The following is a 15,879-nucleotide window of genomic DNA, read 5'->3' on the forward strand; positions in this document are numbered from 1 at the left end:
TGCTACAGCCTTTCTCTCATCTCTAACACAAACGTAGCTGAGACCAGCTGATCCGGAATAGTAGTGTTTTCCATCTCCTGAAACAACACATGCTTAGCTGCATGTTTCTTTGTTGTGGTGATGGTGACCATGATAATGATCCAGATGGGACTGGGATCTGATCACCTCCTATTGGCTGTTTTTGATTTTTGCAATCGTTCCCCACTTCTCTGGTCATTGCTGACTTCCCTCTGCAGCCATTTTTGTTTATGGTGATGACTTATATTACAAAAGGAGTGTGGGAAGAGCAGCAAGATAATTAGAGAGAGAAAAATGCTTTACTTATTAGATGTGGAGGAACAAAGATCCTTACAGACAGGTTGTCCTGGTTCTACACAGATCTGACAGGCAGGTCACTTTAGAGAAGGCCTGATCTACCATTTTCTCCATCTCATATAAAGCTACTATTCCAATGAAAGGAGGTAGTCCAGGACCACTATGAAGTACCATACAGACATACTGGTTTACTAATTCTGCTAGTAATCCTGATATAGCACTAGCATTTACAGGTAGATTAAGATCATGCAAGTAGTAGACAAGGGGCTTCTGTTCCATTTCCTGTTGATAACACAGCATCCACTTTTCTAGAGAAAGGGATAGATTAGGAATTTTTGTGCAGAACTATAAAGGTGGGTATTTCACTGACGTTCTTTCCACCATGATGATGCTCTATCAGTCATTGGATCTTAATTTATCTCTGCAGTAAATTATTCAGACAATATTATTTGTTTACCACATTAAAGAGGAGGAGTAAAGACTGGCTACATAGTCTGAACAAATCATGCCATCTTATTTTTGTGTTACCTCACAACACTGACAACACTGTGACCAGGTTGCTTTTCAGAATTTTCCTTCATTGTTTCATTGGCTTCTTTCATGCAAGGTTGCTTATTTTGTGTGCGCATGCGCACACGCATGCATGTGTGCCTTCACAATATGGTTGACGCCTGGCAAACACCTGGACAAGTTCCTGCAGTTTTCTTAGGAAGACTTTGAAAATGCTTTGCCACTGTCTTCTTCCTAGGGCTGAGATAAGTGGTATCCAGCCTAATGCTTTAACACCATACTGGTTGTAGCCCCTTTACACTTAGCTCTTCCCATTTTTCATCTTTTTCAGTATAACAATACTGACTCAGTATCTGTTGTATGCTTGTTTCTCCCTCAGGAGACTGAATTAGTTGCTCTGTAGACAACTATGCTTCAAGTATTCTTGTCTCACACTTCAAAAATATGACTTGGAAACAATGTACAGGATGCTAAGTGGGGATACCCAAGAGAAATAACGCATTGAACAGAAAATGGTGGTGGATGGGTCCATATTTCCTTTTATTCTTGCATCCCTTGAAAAGTTTACCCAGAAGGTACAATGTTTTGGACTATGGATTCAGAAGTCTGTTTTTCACTTCTGCCAGAAGCTGAAGAAGCCAATGCAGAGCCACCTTGCAACAAACAGCAACATGAGCCAAGACTTCAGAATGAGGCTGTTCAACTTGACTGAATCTCAGCAACCGGAAGGAAGCCCAGGCTTTAGAGAAATTTCTCAAACAAAGCTTCCTTTCCACTTGAGAGGTTATCTTGGAAAAGATACTAATCTTCAATTATATTGTTTTGGTCGAACTAAAACTAATCAACCATCCAAAGTCAGAGGCCTGATCTAATCCAAAATATACAACTAAGGGGAAAATCAAAAATTAAAGATATGCTTCTACAAGTCCAGAAACTAAAACTTACTGATGTTTTTGAGAATTAAATATATTTGCAGAGCTTACATCATTCATCAATACCTGATTTCTGCTTTGACTCTTCCACATTGGCAATTTTAATTTTGCATAATATTCTAAAAGCATTAGGTTTTATTAAGAATTCAAAGCAAGAAAAATTGTGGGAACATAAAATGGGTTTATTTAGGGAAACATTCTCAGGAATTTTGAATTCCCAAAAGTAAAACTTGTTGGTACTGAAGAAACAAAAACAGCTCTGGTTTTCCCATGCAAATGTTTGCCTAGTCATTATTTAACTAATTAATTTCCCCTTTCCCCACCCCTGGGTGATCACATTGTCCAATTATGAGGCATCCATTTGTTATGGGAACAATCCTTCTCTTTCTCCAACATCTGCAGTGGTGACCTTGATGGTTTCCGGGTTCTCATGATCTCTCCATACACTCTCGGCATTCCATTTCCCCCTTCCTTCCCTACAGTTCATAGGCAAGTTGAAAATCATTATGGTTTGAAAGAAGCAAAGTGGTTCAATCTTGACAGCCTGCTTCTTCAACCCCAATAATGTGATAATCATAAGCTTAAGACAAAAACTAAGGAGACAAGAGATGAACTAAAGAGCTAGAACTGATATGAAATACCTTGATCAAAAGAATTAACGAGCATCTTACTTGCCTATCCATTTCCTAAGGTCATTAAATGTATATATTTTTGTAACAAAAGTATATACATTGAGCTCAACAAGTTTGTATGTTTGCGTCTGTAGGAATTAAATTCAATCAACAGTTTTCCTATTAACTGTCTATCAACTGTGGTCATAGCCAGAAACTATCACTTCAGGAATCTTCCCGGTTGTGATGCCGATTTACGAGGCAAGGGACGGGGCCTAGGATGATTCTGCAGGAAGAACTGCTCATGTTTCTTTCTGATGCGAAGCCAGCTTGCCCTACTGTGCTGCACCTCGGGAAGCATGTGAGCTACAACAGAGCTGGTAAATTGGCAGCCACACTACTATTCTGCAATGGCATTGTGGTCTCCTGGTTATGTACCAATGCACTAATAATAACTTCAGGAAACAGATGAGACTGAACATATATTTGCAAGTTATACACAAGTGGAAATAAACAATTCAGGTTTCTTTATTAAAAGTATACTGATTAACAATATAGAAATTTATTTTCTGTAGAGGATGGTACTTATGTTCCTTGTTACAAATAATTATGGATAGCAGACATATAATACAATAATAAAGATTAGGAAGACTTCTCTAGGTATTTCAACAATAACTTACCCAAAACACATCATCCCAAAACACATCATCCCAAAACACATCTACCCATAGACCATCTACTGATTAAGGACATATGAGAGTTACAGACACCCATTCTCTTTATACACGATCATATTGCAACAATATGCGTGATCAAGTCAGATTAAGTCATATATATAATTAACATGGTACATACACAAGAAAAATCATTTTCTTTCAAGGTGAATGCAGCATAAACAAAGAAAGCATCAAGAATCTCCCACTGAGATTATCACTAGCAAATTAGAAGAAAGAAGAAACGCAAACACTCAGGTACATCTAAAAATTCAAGGTTAGTATAAACTATTATCAGGAAGTAATATAAAATAAAATTAGAATTTTACTTTTTATTGGATAAACTGTAAATGAATGTGTATTATAATAAAATCTATATAAAATTAGAAGTCTAATCTCATTGTAATCCCAGTAAAATATAAAAGGCAAATTATTCCACAGGACATTAGGATATATTCAAAATATTTTTCCGCCAAAAAGCATTAGGCATTAAACCCTGGGCCTTGCTGCCCTAAATGTAATCCCAGGGTTACCTACCACAAAGGTAATTCAAAGCTTTTGTTGATTCTTAAACCCAAATCAAACAGAACCCAAAAAAATCTTTCCCTGCTAAGCTTCAAAGTACAAAAGATTATGATTTTGTAGATGAACAGGAGGTAGGGAATAAGGAACAAACTGTACTTAATGAGAAAAGGGCCAAGGCACCCAGCTAAGATGGAGGGATTTAAGCTAGGTTAATAACCAAAAATGAAACAAAGTCACAGAACCATATCAAATTGACCAGCCACAGGGTCATCAGGATGCTGAAAATGTGTTGACTCTTAAAGAAAGGACAACGTTCAGGCAAGCAAGCAAACACAGAAACTAGATTATGAGTTTTCTAAAGCCAGAAATTTCCAACACTAGCATGCAATGATTAAACACAGAATACAACTAATGCTGGCTCTCCTGCTTCACTTTATAAGAACAAATGTATGTAGAAGTAAGAGAAATACTTAAATTTCCCACTTTTGAAGGTGAGACAAAACATGTATGTTCTGTTGTGAAAAATAACACAGCTTTTAGAGGAGGGACAGGCAAATTTTGTGGGTGGATGTACATCTTTGGAACGTTAAGAGTATGTTCTGCACACTCTTATAAAACAAGAAAATTAAAAATATACCAATGGAAAGATGTTCCCAGCCATTTCCTGTAATACCCCAGCATGCATTTTAATCACCCTCAGATTTTCTTTGAAGTTTTTTTCTGGGCAGGTGGGCACATATCCAAATAAAGCATTGGATTACAACCCCACACATTTTTTTAAAAAGAATTCTTATAGTATATTTTAAGCCAGAATTATTTTTCAGAAGACTGGCATTTTCTTATGCACTGTGCCAGCTGCCCATTCATTCTTTTTAAAATAAAACAAATTAGGAAAAAAAAAGTCAGGTGGTAAAAAAAACACCTGATGGACACTAAGAGTGACTCCATGTTGCCTTCCTCTAGCCACAATAATAAAGTTCAAAACAATCCAAAGTGATACACGTTTTAAAATTTCATTGAGTACAAAGTAATTGGAATAGAGAAACAATAGTAATAGTTTGGGGTAATTAATCTTCTGTCTTTAAAAAATACCCTCCAGATTTATTGGCTTTCAAATGAAGTGTCCATTACAAATGAAGGCAAACATAACAACATAGGTCCCAGCATCATGTTGCAAGATTCAATCTGGGCTGATCACCAGGACAAGAGATTTAGTCTTCTGAGATTTCGAGACCTGTGTTGGTGTCCTTCCTCAGGGAACTTCTCTGTACCAGAACGTGACACATTACTGTAACACATTCTGGTGAGAGAGAAGTTCCCTGAGGAGTCTTGAAATCTCGGAAAACTAAACTTCTTGTTGTGACCAACCCAGATTGGAATTGATCATTATGCATATTGGATCAAGTCCAATAGGATTTAAACATTTTAAAAGATATGTATGTAACTGAATTCTGTTGGCATATATACCTGCTGTTTTATCAGTCTGATATATTTTAAAGGTTTTGGGAAAGTTGAATAAACAAAATTACAGCCATTTGTTAAAAGAAAGTCAGTGAGTGTGATGTTGAAATATTACATTCTGTAATATATATGCATATTCATAAACGTACACATCATGCAGTTACAAACCTTCTTTACATAACTAAACATATTACCCCATGTTCAATCCTATGTTGACCTGAGATTAATAAGTTTATATTCATACAGGGTTTCACAGACGCTGGCCAAGTTCTGTAAGAACAAATTTAATTTGTTGTAGATTATGAAATAATTGATATCACCTTTCTAAATTTGTTTGTAAACTCTATGCTTTCTCTCTCAAAGTTAATTATGAAATTAAGAATTCTTAAGTATAGGAATGCATGAGTTTATTGCTGTTTTGAATTTTAGAAATAGAATGCACAGGCAAATGCATTGGTCTATACAGCTGCAGGATTACATAATATAGCTTTCTAGAATACAGCATGCTTTTCAGGGATTGAACTAATATCCTGGTATGATCAAAGGCCATGCTGACAGAGTATTATGGAAGTTGAATCTAACACCTATGCAGGGTTATCAGAATGGGAAAGGCCAATATAATGCACTGTAAATAATAAACCCATTGTTTCATTTTCCAATGTATACAGCTGGATGATTTTTGAAACTTCAATTTGTAGCAGGTTTGAAGCAGGTTTGAGTGCTCTATATGGGACATCTAAAAACAGAAGCAAGGCACTACATTATTATTTGCTGTGGTTGTTTTGCTCAAAACCAAATTTGATACTTGTCAGATTGCCCTGATAAGACTTGATAAGATCTTGAACCTGTAAGGTAATCCAGAACATTGTTTGGCAATATTGCATGAGAAACTTTACTTGGGACAGGCAACTTGTGGCACTTCATGTTCTTCTTGCATCTATTACTATTGGCCACTTGGGGCTGCTGAAAAATATACTTCAGCACAAGTCAACAGGTTATGCAGATGTGGATAAAACTGTATGGAATATGACAACTGTGGTAAATCAGAAGCATGATGTGTTCAGCCCTCATTTTCCTAACACGGGTGCTATTGTCTCAAATAGTAGTTTACACATACATAGAACACTCACTTTGGAAAATCTGAGGTCAAGTTGTCCAACCTAGACAACTTCCAAACTTCCATGTTCCGTTCTCAGGTTGTCTCAGGAGAGGAGATAGTTTGTGGTAGTTTGGCTTAGATGATCTGGAAAATAATGACTTTGTGACAAATTCACATGGGGTCAATGGAGGACAGTCAACTCAAAGGGATCTGGGCATCCCAATCTTCCATCGCTCAAACTGTATACAAGATACAGAACGACTGTAAGCTGTTACCTTTTTTTAAACTAAGAACCTTTTTAAATGAAAGATCACAACTTTGAACTTTGCCTCTTTACTGATTTCATCAGTAAAATTCACAGAGCTTTCAACTTCCCATTCAATTAAGTTAAAACACAAACAATCCATTCCCCACCCCCCTATTATTTCTAAGTATATTTTGATCAAGGACAGATTGTTCTATTTCTGAAAAGAAATGCATTTCTTAAGAAAGCACTTAACTAAAGAAAGCTGGATAAATTAACTGATTTATAAATGCTGACTGAACTACAAATAATATCTGGTTATGTGGAATACCTTGAAAATATGTATGAGAAGGATAAAAATAATTTGTATTACTAAATGCATCATCTCTTATCAATAAGTTATGCACATGGAGTGCAATGCACCCATTTAGTTAAATTTAGCATTTCTGAATTTTTTTTAAAGCTACCCTATGAGCAACAAAAACAAAAAATCCTATTTGAATTTCAACATTTGTTGAGCACTAGGAATACAACTACAAGCCTATGACAATATATTAGCTAGAGCTGCTTTAGCAGATGTCAATGCTGAAAGTGAGTGTAGGTTCTTTAAAAAAAACAGAATTGAAATTTAAGGTTTCAGATGGGTATCTTCTAGGAGTAATATGCATTGCTCTTACCATTTGAAACCAATATATTGAGAATTCTGAGAGCCCTAACACCTGGAAGACACTCAACTACAGAAGTTGATTCCCTACATTTTTTTTTTATTTGTCCCCTAACACAGTGGATCTGACAATTCTACTGTTGGTTGAAAAGTTAGCTAACCAGCCATCTGACACTTAGCGCTTGTGTGCATTATCTTGACAGTAGGTACTATTTTGTAATCTATTGATTAATCTATTTGTCTTCAGCATTAACAGGTCATTTTCTGGACAGAATGTTGTTAGAGAAATATACCCCTCCCTGAAAAACACAAAGAAAATACAGGAGAACTGTGTAATGAGGGAATTGGATGGGTGGCTAGTAAAAAGATAAGTGAACGAAGTATAGGAACACCACAGTGTAATTAGGGAAGCAAACTAATGATTAAATTCACACTATGGAAAATGGTTGGCAAGATTTGCTGAGGTAAGTAAAACATCACTTTGCAAAATACACCATGCTTACTCATACATTGTCTTACTTCGTTTCTTGCTAGCATTTCTCTAGAATACATTGTATATCTAAGTGCTTCACTTAAAAAAAAAAAGAGGGGAGAAATACAATCCTTACACAGCATTACAGACAACATTCAAACCTAAGCATTCATGTATTAAACAAGCAATGTTCAGTTGCATTTTCTGCCTGAAGTCCCTGGACAGCATTATCCAGCAAATCCATGCTATCTCGAAGTGTGACACTGAGTGTAAATGGCTTTGGTTTAACAGTCAAGCCATAAGTGAAATCCATTTTAGAATCTTCCTTTGGATTAGCACTGAAATTGCACTGGTGGACCAAGACGGCAGTAAAGAGAAAGAGTTGCACTTTGGATAACTCCTCTCCAATGCACCTTCGTTTGCCCACTGAAAAAATCAGCACGCTGCTAGCAAGGTCTTTGTTCAGGAATCCATTCTCATCCAGGAATCTTGCTGGATTGAAAACTTCTGGAGCAGGCCATTTCACTGGGTCATGGTTCACTGACCACTGATTAATGAAGACCACTGTGTCTTTGGGTATGTGGTAGCCCATCAAGATGGTATCGGCTGTGGTGAAATGAGGAATGGTAACTGGCACAAAACTACTGAAACGCATAGATTCATATAGGAAAGCCATGACAGAAGGCAAATGGGGCTGATCCTCAGCACAGGGCAGGCGGTTCCGGCCAACGACTTTGTCTATTTCTTCTTGAAGTTTAGTTTGTACCTCAGGATATCTGGTGAAAAACAACAGCAGCAGTTTTAAAACACTTTCCTCAACACTCTGAAAGCAGATATTACCTAGGCAAACCTATGCTACTATGAACACATGAAGACCAGGTGAGGGGGCACGATTGGCAGGAAAGGGGAAGATGTATATGAATCTCTTGTGACTATGTGTTTTCTCTTGCAAATGCAGTTCTGATGTACAATAATTGGGCCTTGCCATTTTGGAGATAGTTGTGAAGCTTTTTTTGTTTACTTTGTAAATAAAAAATCTTGCTAATGAGATTCACACATATGTTCTCTTTCTTTCATGTTCATTTTCCCAAATGAGTAAAAAAGTAATATCATTCTCCAATAGTTTTATAGATGGACAAACATTATGTTGAAAATCATGAAAATCAACACAAGGGAACTGACCAACCACTTTTTTCCCAACAATTTTACACAGTTCTAAAAGAAAATGTATTTCAATAGGCAAGTTAAAGAAAAGATAGTCGAACATCTATTCTTTATTCTTTAAAAAAATGCCAAATATAATATTTTGATTGAATTTGACTAAAACATAACAAAGCAGGAAAACTCCTGATTTTCCTACTGAAAGTTTATTATTTAGATTTTTACCGGCCTTTATTACTTTATGACAAGTAAGGTGTCAAACATACCTAATACTCCTTCCATCTCCTATTTCCTCACAGTAAAAACCCTGTGAGGTGAATTGGACTAAAAGTGACTGGCCCAAAGTCACCCAACCAGCTTTCTGTTCTCACTGACAAAATTTATTCTGTCAACTGCACCTCTTGGATCCACAAATATACTATGCTGATATATTATGGCATCCTAAACTCTTGGGGAAAATTCAATGCATATGAAAGGCAACACCAGGTAAAGAACTGGAAGTCGTGACTCCACATTGTTGGGAACAGATAATAATAACTACTAGAAATCCACTCTTGAACAAAACTGGGGGAAAATGAAAATTACTTAATTAAGGTCTATCATTATGCTTATTTTTAATAGAATCAGTTGTGAAGATTTTGACAGTTTTGAGGATTATTATTTCTAAGTGTTCTGTTTTTCTGTTATGATCTTGATTCCTTTTTTATACTGTCATGTATCCATATGGAGGCAGTATATAAATAAAAAGTATATATTAAAAGATGCAACAGAGATTTCCTATGTTTTCTACTCAGAGCATTACAATTGTCAGTTGGGTTTTCTTAACTTAACCAAAGATCCAAGAAAGAACTATTATTTCTTCTAAAAAAAACGATCTTAGGGAATACAACTTTCATTGGAGATTCACATTAATGAAGAGCAAACCATAGAAAACCAATTCTTTCTCTCAAATTGATAACTGAAATTTCAAACAGTAATTATCAATAACATCTCATAACCCTTTTCTTTCTATAATCTGGTGGAAGAGAGAAAGAGAGAGAGATGAAAACAAACAACATTCATTAAAAATAATTGCCACCTGAACAGATGAAATATTTATAATCCAAGATTATATCAGCCTGCAAAAGTGTTGACTAATATTAGATTGCTTAATTTCCTTAAAATACTGAAATATTCTCTGGCACAGGGAATGATATAAAAAGCTTGTTTAAATTATGAATCTTGCCCAGTTTGGTATAGTGGCTAAGGTACCAGGCTAAAAAGGAGGAGACTGAGAGTTCCAGTCCAGCTTTAGGCATGAAAGTTGAGTGACCTTCGGCCAATCCCTCTGTCTCAGGCCACTCCACCCCACAGGGCTGTTGTGGGGAAAATAGGAGGAGGAAGATGTATTGGATATGCTTGCCACCTTGAGTTGTTTGTAAAAATAATAAAGACAGGGTACAAATAAATCAATAAATCAATAGTTTTTTGCTTTGACAAATGGTGTTTTGTTCTTCCTGAGATAAAATTTTACTGGGGGGTGGGGGATAGGAAGGAGGCAGTATTTGTACTTGTTTCCTTTGTCCCCCTTCCCACATTTGCTCCAAATGATTCAGGAACCCCCTAAGACTATCTGAACAGGTGGCATGGGAATAAATGGGGAAAAAATTCCCATTTTTTACTTAGCACCAGTGCAGATTAGATATCAGACACCATCATGCAAATTTGTGTGATATCATCCTCCCTCTTTTTTTAAAAAAAATTACATAATCTTCAAGGCTGCAAAAACTTTTATAATGTCAGTTTTCTTACTCCAAACATTTCCAAAGTATCACTAAATATTCAGCAACTTTCTGTCCACACCAACATTCATAGTTTAGCTCAAACGTAGACTACATAAAGGAGATATATTTAATGCATGTTTATAAGACACAGTAGGGTCCCAACCAATGGTTGGGATGCGGGGATAAATTGTACCTTAATGCATTCAAACAGGATAAAAAATCCTCCTTCAATTTTTAATGTTTGGCTGCTTTCATAGATTTTAGACTTTCCAGATCAGTTATGTCCCCTGGACCATTTCCCCCCCTAATCTTTCTTATACTGTCCCAAAGATTCTTTTGCAAGAAGCAATTTGTCTTTCTGGTTGTTCTTGGAAGATGTTTCACTTATCCATCCAAGAAGCTTCCTCAGCTCTGACTGGACGGTGGGGAATGGAGGATGGTGGAGACATCTTTCAAGAAAAACCAGAAAGTCCAGGTGCCTCTTGAAGAAACACCTTTGGGACATGACCATGGGTCAGGGGTCTCCAACCTTAGCAATTTTAAGACTTGTGGACTTCAACTCCCAGAATTCCTCAGCCAGCTTTGCTGAGAATTCTGGGAGTTGAAGTCCACAAGTCTTAAAGTTGCTAAGGTTGGAGACCCCTGACCTGGGTGACTGAGAACCTCCATAGACTTTCTTATACTGGTACCTAACATGTCTAACCTCGCGCGCGTGCCGCGCACAACAGCTCCTCCAGTCATCCTTTCCCGCCAATCAGCTCACCTGATGAGGAAGATCAAGAGCCACTGCAGGGCTGTAGAGAGAGTGTCCTGGCTGGCACCGAAGATGTCCGTGACGGTAGCCGGCACATGCTCCAGAGGCAAGCCAGGTTGCGTTTGCTGCAGGCGGATGAAGGCGTCCATCAGGTCGCGTAGAGGGTCTCCCGGCCGGAGGCTGTTCCGATGCCAGAGAAACTTCTGGCGGACGAAGCTGTAGAACTCGTGATTGAGGGCGCGGAAAGCGCGGAAAGTCGAGCGCACGGGGTTGGGAAAGCGCTGCAGCCAGGGCAGCGCGTCGACCACGCTCCCGGCGCCCACTGTGCGCCCGAACTGCTCGTTTCGACCCACCAGCCGCCGGAACTCGACGTCAGTGTGGCTGTAGCGGCGGCCGAAACAAAGCGCGCTCATGACGTTCGCCACGGCCACCACCAGGCTCCGAGACGGATCTACGAAGGCGCCGCCGGCGCAAGCGCTCACCAGGAGACGCACCACAGCGCGCGCCTCAGCCAGCAAGGGCTGCTCCAGGAGGCGGCGCGCCGAGAAAGCGCGCAAGGTCGAGTGCGCCAAACGCCTCTGCAGTTTCCACAGCTCGGAGTAGCCTCCGAAGGCCAAGCTGCGTCCGCCGGATACCAGCTGAAAAGAAGGGAAAGGAGGCCTTCCCGCGAAGGCGGCCCCTTGGCGGACGAGGGCCTCGCGAATGGCGCGCTCGCCGCTCAGCACTACCACTGGCCATCTGCCGAGCCGCAGCTGGAAAACGCTGCCGTAGGTAGCCGCCAGGCGCCCGAAAGCTAGGTGAGGGGCGCGGCCCAGTTGAGCGGCGTTGCCCAGCAGGGGCCACGGGAAAGGGCCCGGCGGTTCCAGCCTCCTCCGTCGCCACCACTCGAAGACCAGAAATTTCACCGCCTGGAAGGCGAGCAGCAGCAGGAGGAGCAGGAGCAGCAAGTCTTGCATTGGCGGCACGCCGGCCCGGAGCGCTTCTTCCAGCCCGCGAGGGCGCGCGCTGCGGAGAAAAGAGGCCGCCTTAGGAGCGCTTCTGTGGGTCAAAACTTAGATATCTGTGTTGCACCAGACTCCGGTGCTGGTTTTCAGTGCCAGCTTGCAAATGCGCATATTTTGAGGTACAGGATAGGGGTTGCGACATTATTGCGTCCCCTTAAAAATCATTGACTCCATTTTGTACACTTAGATCTATCTGTATCCCAAAGAATTTCCCCTCCTGTGGGAAGATACTCAGACCTTCAGTCTCTCCTCTGAAGCTTAGAGTAAGAAGTCCACAAACAGAATATAATTAGAGACTGTTAATAAACTTGGCAGGTGTTGGCTTTCAATTATGTGTTTCCAAAATCTATAATCTCACTATTGCATTTTTCTCATGGGTTGCATTACTAGTTCTACTAACTTAGAAATAAAGAGCCTCCATGGGTAGAGGGGAAATGGTAACCAAAAGGTCAAGGTGAGTGCAATATTTATCAAAAGGGGGTGAGGCTCCAATTGCACAGTAATAGCTGCCATCTTAACTTTTGTTTTGATCATCACCGCTACCCATGCCACAGAAAGGGTGGCTTATCTGTGAAATTTGTGAATTTCTGTTAGGCTCTAGGAAGCAACTTTTATTTCAGGTGCACAAAATGAAGTGGTTTGATAGGGATTTGTTCCCTGAGTTTGCATAATACAAATAAAACTATGTTACCTGAATTGAGTGCACAACATAGTAAGCTACAAACCAGCCAATAATGTTTTAGTTTCATAAATAAGATGTATCAACCACAAAAAGTCATTTCACTGAATTTCTGGGGGATTCTACTAAATTTGAATCTCGTTATTAAAACTCTTCTAACTTGCTAATTTCAAAATAAATCCATCTCATTAAATAATAGATGATAGCAAACTACTTCCCTTCTCCCTGAAAATTAATGCCACTGGTTTGAGCTACCAGTAATCTGAGCTGCTGTATATGCAAAGTGTTTTACAGGTTTTGTTTATTGTCATGACTGAGCGTCTTAGGGTAAAGTGTAACGTTTCCAAGACCACCCACAAATGGGGATTTGGCTGTGAATCTAAACAGCATTGTATCCACATCGCTTGTTGGCTCTTCATTTTCTTAACACAAAGGTTGGGATGGATAGAAAGTCAAGATAATCCTTAGGTAAGCCTGGGGCTACATGTCTGAACTGCAAAAATGCTACAAGACTTAGCAGCAGAGAGATTCAGAAAATGCTGAGTACTGCATTCTAGTGGTTTTCCAGATTTTTGCAGGCCAAAACACCTTTTTCCCCTAAGTATATGAGATGTAAGTGAAGAACAGGGAAAACTACAGCATTATGGCCACACATTTCTGAGTTCTTGCTTGTAATAAAATGTTTGTGGTTTGCCTGTGTTCTTAACTAGCTCATGCAATTAACTTGAGTAAAATATCCTAATATATGCAATCCAATGTAACCCATAGTTGAAGGCAAAAACTAGTTTCAGTAGGCTTTGGTCCACAAATATTGGAGGTGGGTGGTGGGTGGGGGGGAGCCCATTGACTTCAATAGAACTTTTCCCCATATAACTGGTGACGGATGCATCCTTTTATCTTGATACTAACCAATGAAGTTAATTGTTACATTCAAACTGAAGTGAATAATTGTAACTTGGCAATAACTCTTCAGCTGGATTTCCTCTCATCAGATACATTGAACAAGGAATCCAGCAATCCAGTAATAATAACAGAAGATGCTATAGTTGTAACAGGATTGCTACAATTTATTCGGAAATCTAATCAATAGTTGATGATGCACATTTGTACATAAAAGTGGGGAATTCAGGAACTTGGCAATATTTGGTGATGCATTCATCCACAAATTAGCCAACCGTATTTTGGGTCAGTGTAGTTGTGTAGCTATAGAAAATGGGTTAACTTGGGGAACATGATAGTACAGACAATTATGGGCAAGCCACTGTGAGAACAGAGTAAAGCCAGGTATTAGTTTCCAAGTTAAAGATGTGGAATATCTCTATTTTGGCCATCCTAAAGTCAACATTTTTAGAAGCTGCTGACTGCAAATGACATGGAATATTGGGACCTAAATTCCAATTCAGAAAAATAGGGTTTTTAAGTTATAACTCAAAGAGACACTGGAAGACATCAGGCAGTGTAAGGTTTCTGAGGAATACATGTTAGCAGTTTGAATTGCTATGGAGAAAAGGATTTGAAAGTTCCAAAAGACCCAAGACTTTTCCTTCAATGGTGGTATTCCATAATGAAAGAAGACACCTGTATTTTGGGAAATGGTAAAAGTATACTCTACCAAGCTTTTTGTTTGATACTTTAATGACTTGTTCTAATGTCTATTTCAACAAGTTACTTTTGCTTTATTGTACCCTTCTGGTTTTTATTCCGTTTCGTAAGACGCCTTGAGCATTGGAATAATCAGAGAGTAAATAAACAAACCGCCTAGTTCATTTGATGTGCGTGGGTAGATAATCTCATCATCGCCACGGCTTCATTACAGGCTGACGTTAACCACAAAAGAACCTCCCCGTCCTAAAAACGCAAAGGGATGGAGCTCTTTTCCGTCTCAGGACTAACCTGTCAATTAACGCTTCTCCCAGATCTCTCGGAGTCATAATGCCTCCGTCCACGATTGAGCTGTGCGCGCGAGTGGTTGCGGTTCGCGGTCTTGAGAAGGAGGAGAGCAGCTTCAGACCGCCGTCCGGGACGGGGGCTGCCGGCGATCTACGCTGCTGCTGTCGCTACTGCCGCCGCCGCCGCTGCTGCCGCCGCCGCCGCCGCCTGTTAGAGACCGCGATCAGGCAAGGAGCCGGCTGGCGTGCTCTGAGTTACACCGGGCGCTCAAGTTTAGCTCGGCGCCCGGCAAAACCTTTTGCGCTGCAGCTGCCGAGAAAAGTGGGGCGGAGAGAAAGAGAGAAGTGAGTGAGTGAGTGTGTGTGTGTGAGAAAGAGAGAGAGAGAAGGAGGGGGAGAGAGAAAGAAAGAGAAAGAGAAAAGCTCTTTTTGGCTCGCTTAAAGCGGCCACGCTCCGTCTCGCGTCGCGTCCCGAGTGACCAAGGCGAGCGATCCCTAAAGCGTCCGGCCAGTAAACGCTTGAGATGGCGGCAGGGAAAAGCGCCCTCCTCCTGTTCTTATTATCCCTGGGGGCTGAAAAAAGTTTCTAGCCTTCGAGTGTCACCTCCCCGTTGCGTGCAGAGCTGCATTGCGTGATCTGTTGATGGAAAGCCTCTGGCCATCCCCTCCCCTCCCTCCCCTTCCCCGCATTAGATGCTCGCACACGCGAGATCCGAAGGGGTGGGGGTGGGGGGTGGAAAAGCAGTCCAAGGAATTGCAGAGAGGGACGGGCTGGAGGCAAGCCCTCCGCCCGGAGACCAAGCGAGTTTTGACCCTTCCCGGAGCTGATTTCAAGTGTCGCCATTCTCTCCCCCAAGTCTGACTAAAAAGGGGGTGGTCGGTTTCTATTATCCAGCTTCATTTGGCAAGGTGAGGTGGGTAGATCTTGGGGGCATCGAAGCTAAGCAGGTTTGATGGGACCTTCACAAAACTTTAGAGTTACAGGCAACTTAGAAAATTGAGGAAGGTCCAAAGTGGCATTTTAGTGGCATTTTCTCTGCTGTAGCCACCATACAAAGTGCCTGGATGTCTCAATGAAGGCAT

The 15,879-nt window shown here is 40.2% G+C and overlaps 1 protein-coding gene across 1 annotated transcript; it reads right to left on the reverse strand.

Moving 5' to 3' along the window:
- Nucleotides 1-2,872: 2,872 nt before the first annotated feature.
- CYP1B1 (cytochrome P450 family 1 subfamily B member 1) lies at nucleotides 2,873-14,961 on the reverse strand. The gene is made up of 3 exons (XM_026680686.2): nucleotides 14,801-14,961; nucleotides 11,234-12,229; nucleotides 2,873-8,322 (listed from the first exon to the last, which is right to left on the reverse strand). Exons 1-3 carry the CDS (start codon nucleotides 14,836-14,838, stop codon nucleotides 7,716-7,718), a joined length of 1,641 nt encoding a protein of 546 aa, XP_026536471.1. The 5' UTR covers nucleotides 14,839-14,961; the 3' UTR covers nucleotides 2,873-7,715.
- Between the last annotated feature and the right edge of the window lie 918 nt (nucleotides 14,962-15,879).

Source organism: Notechis scutatus, chromosome 1, assembly GCF_049901735.1.
Source record: "Notechis scutatus isolate UNSWTSFEM ecotype Mainland chromosome 1, rNotScu1.2, whole genome shotgun sequence".
In the NCBI taxonomy this organism is placed as follows: Eukaryota; Metazoa; Chordata; class Lepidosauria; order Squamata; family Elapidae; genus Notechis; species Notechis scutatus.

Coding starts and splice junctions, on each gene's coding strand:
- CYP1B1 (XM_026680686.2), bottom strand. CDS start 14,838: ATGACTCCGAGAGATCTGGGAGAAGCGTTAATTGACAG. Junction 12,230..14,800: donor GGAGAAGCGTTAATTGACAG/GTTAGTCCTGAG, acceptor TTTTCTCCGCAG/CGCGCGCCCTCGCGGGCTGG. Junction 8,323..11,233: donor CTCTTGATCTTCCTCATCAG/GTGAGCTGATTG, acceptor GTTTTTCACCAG/ATATCCTGAGGTACAAACTA.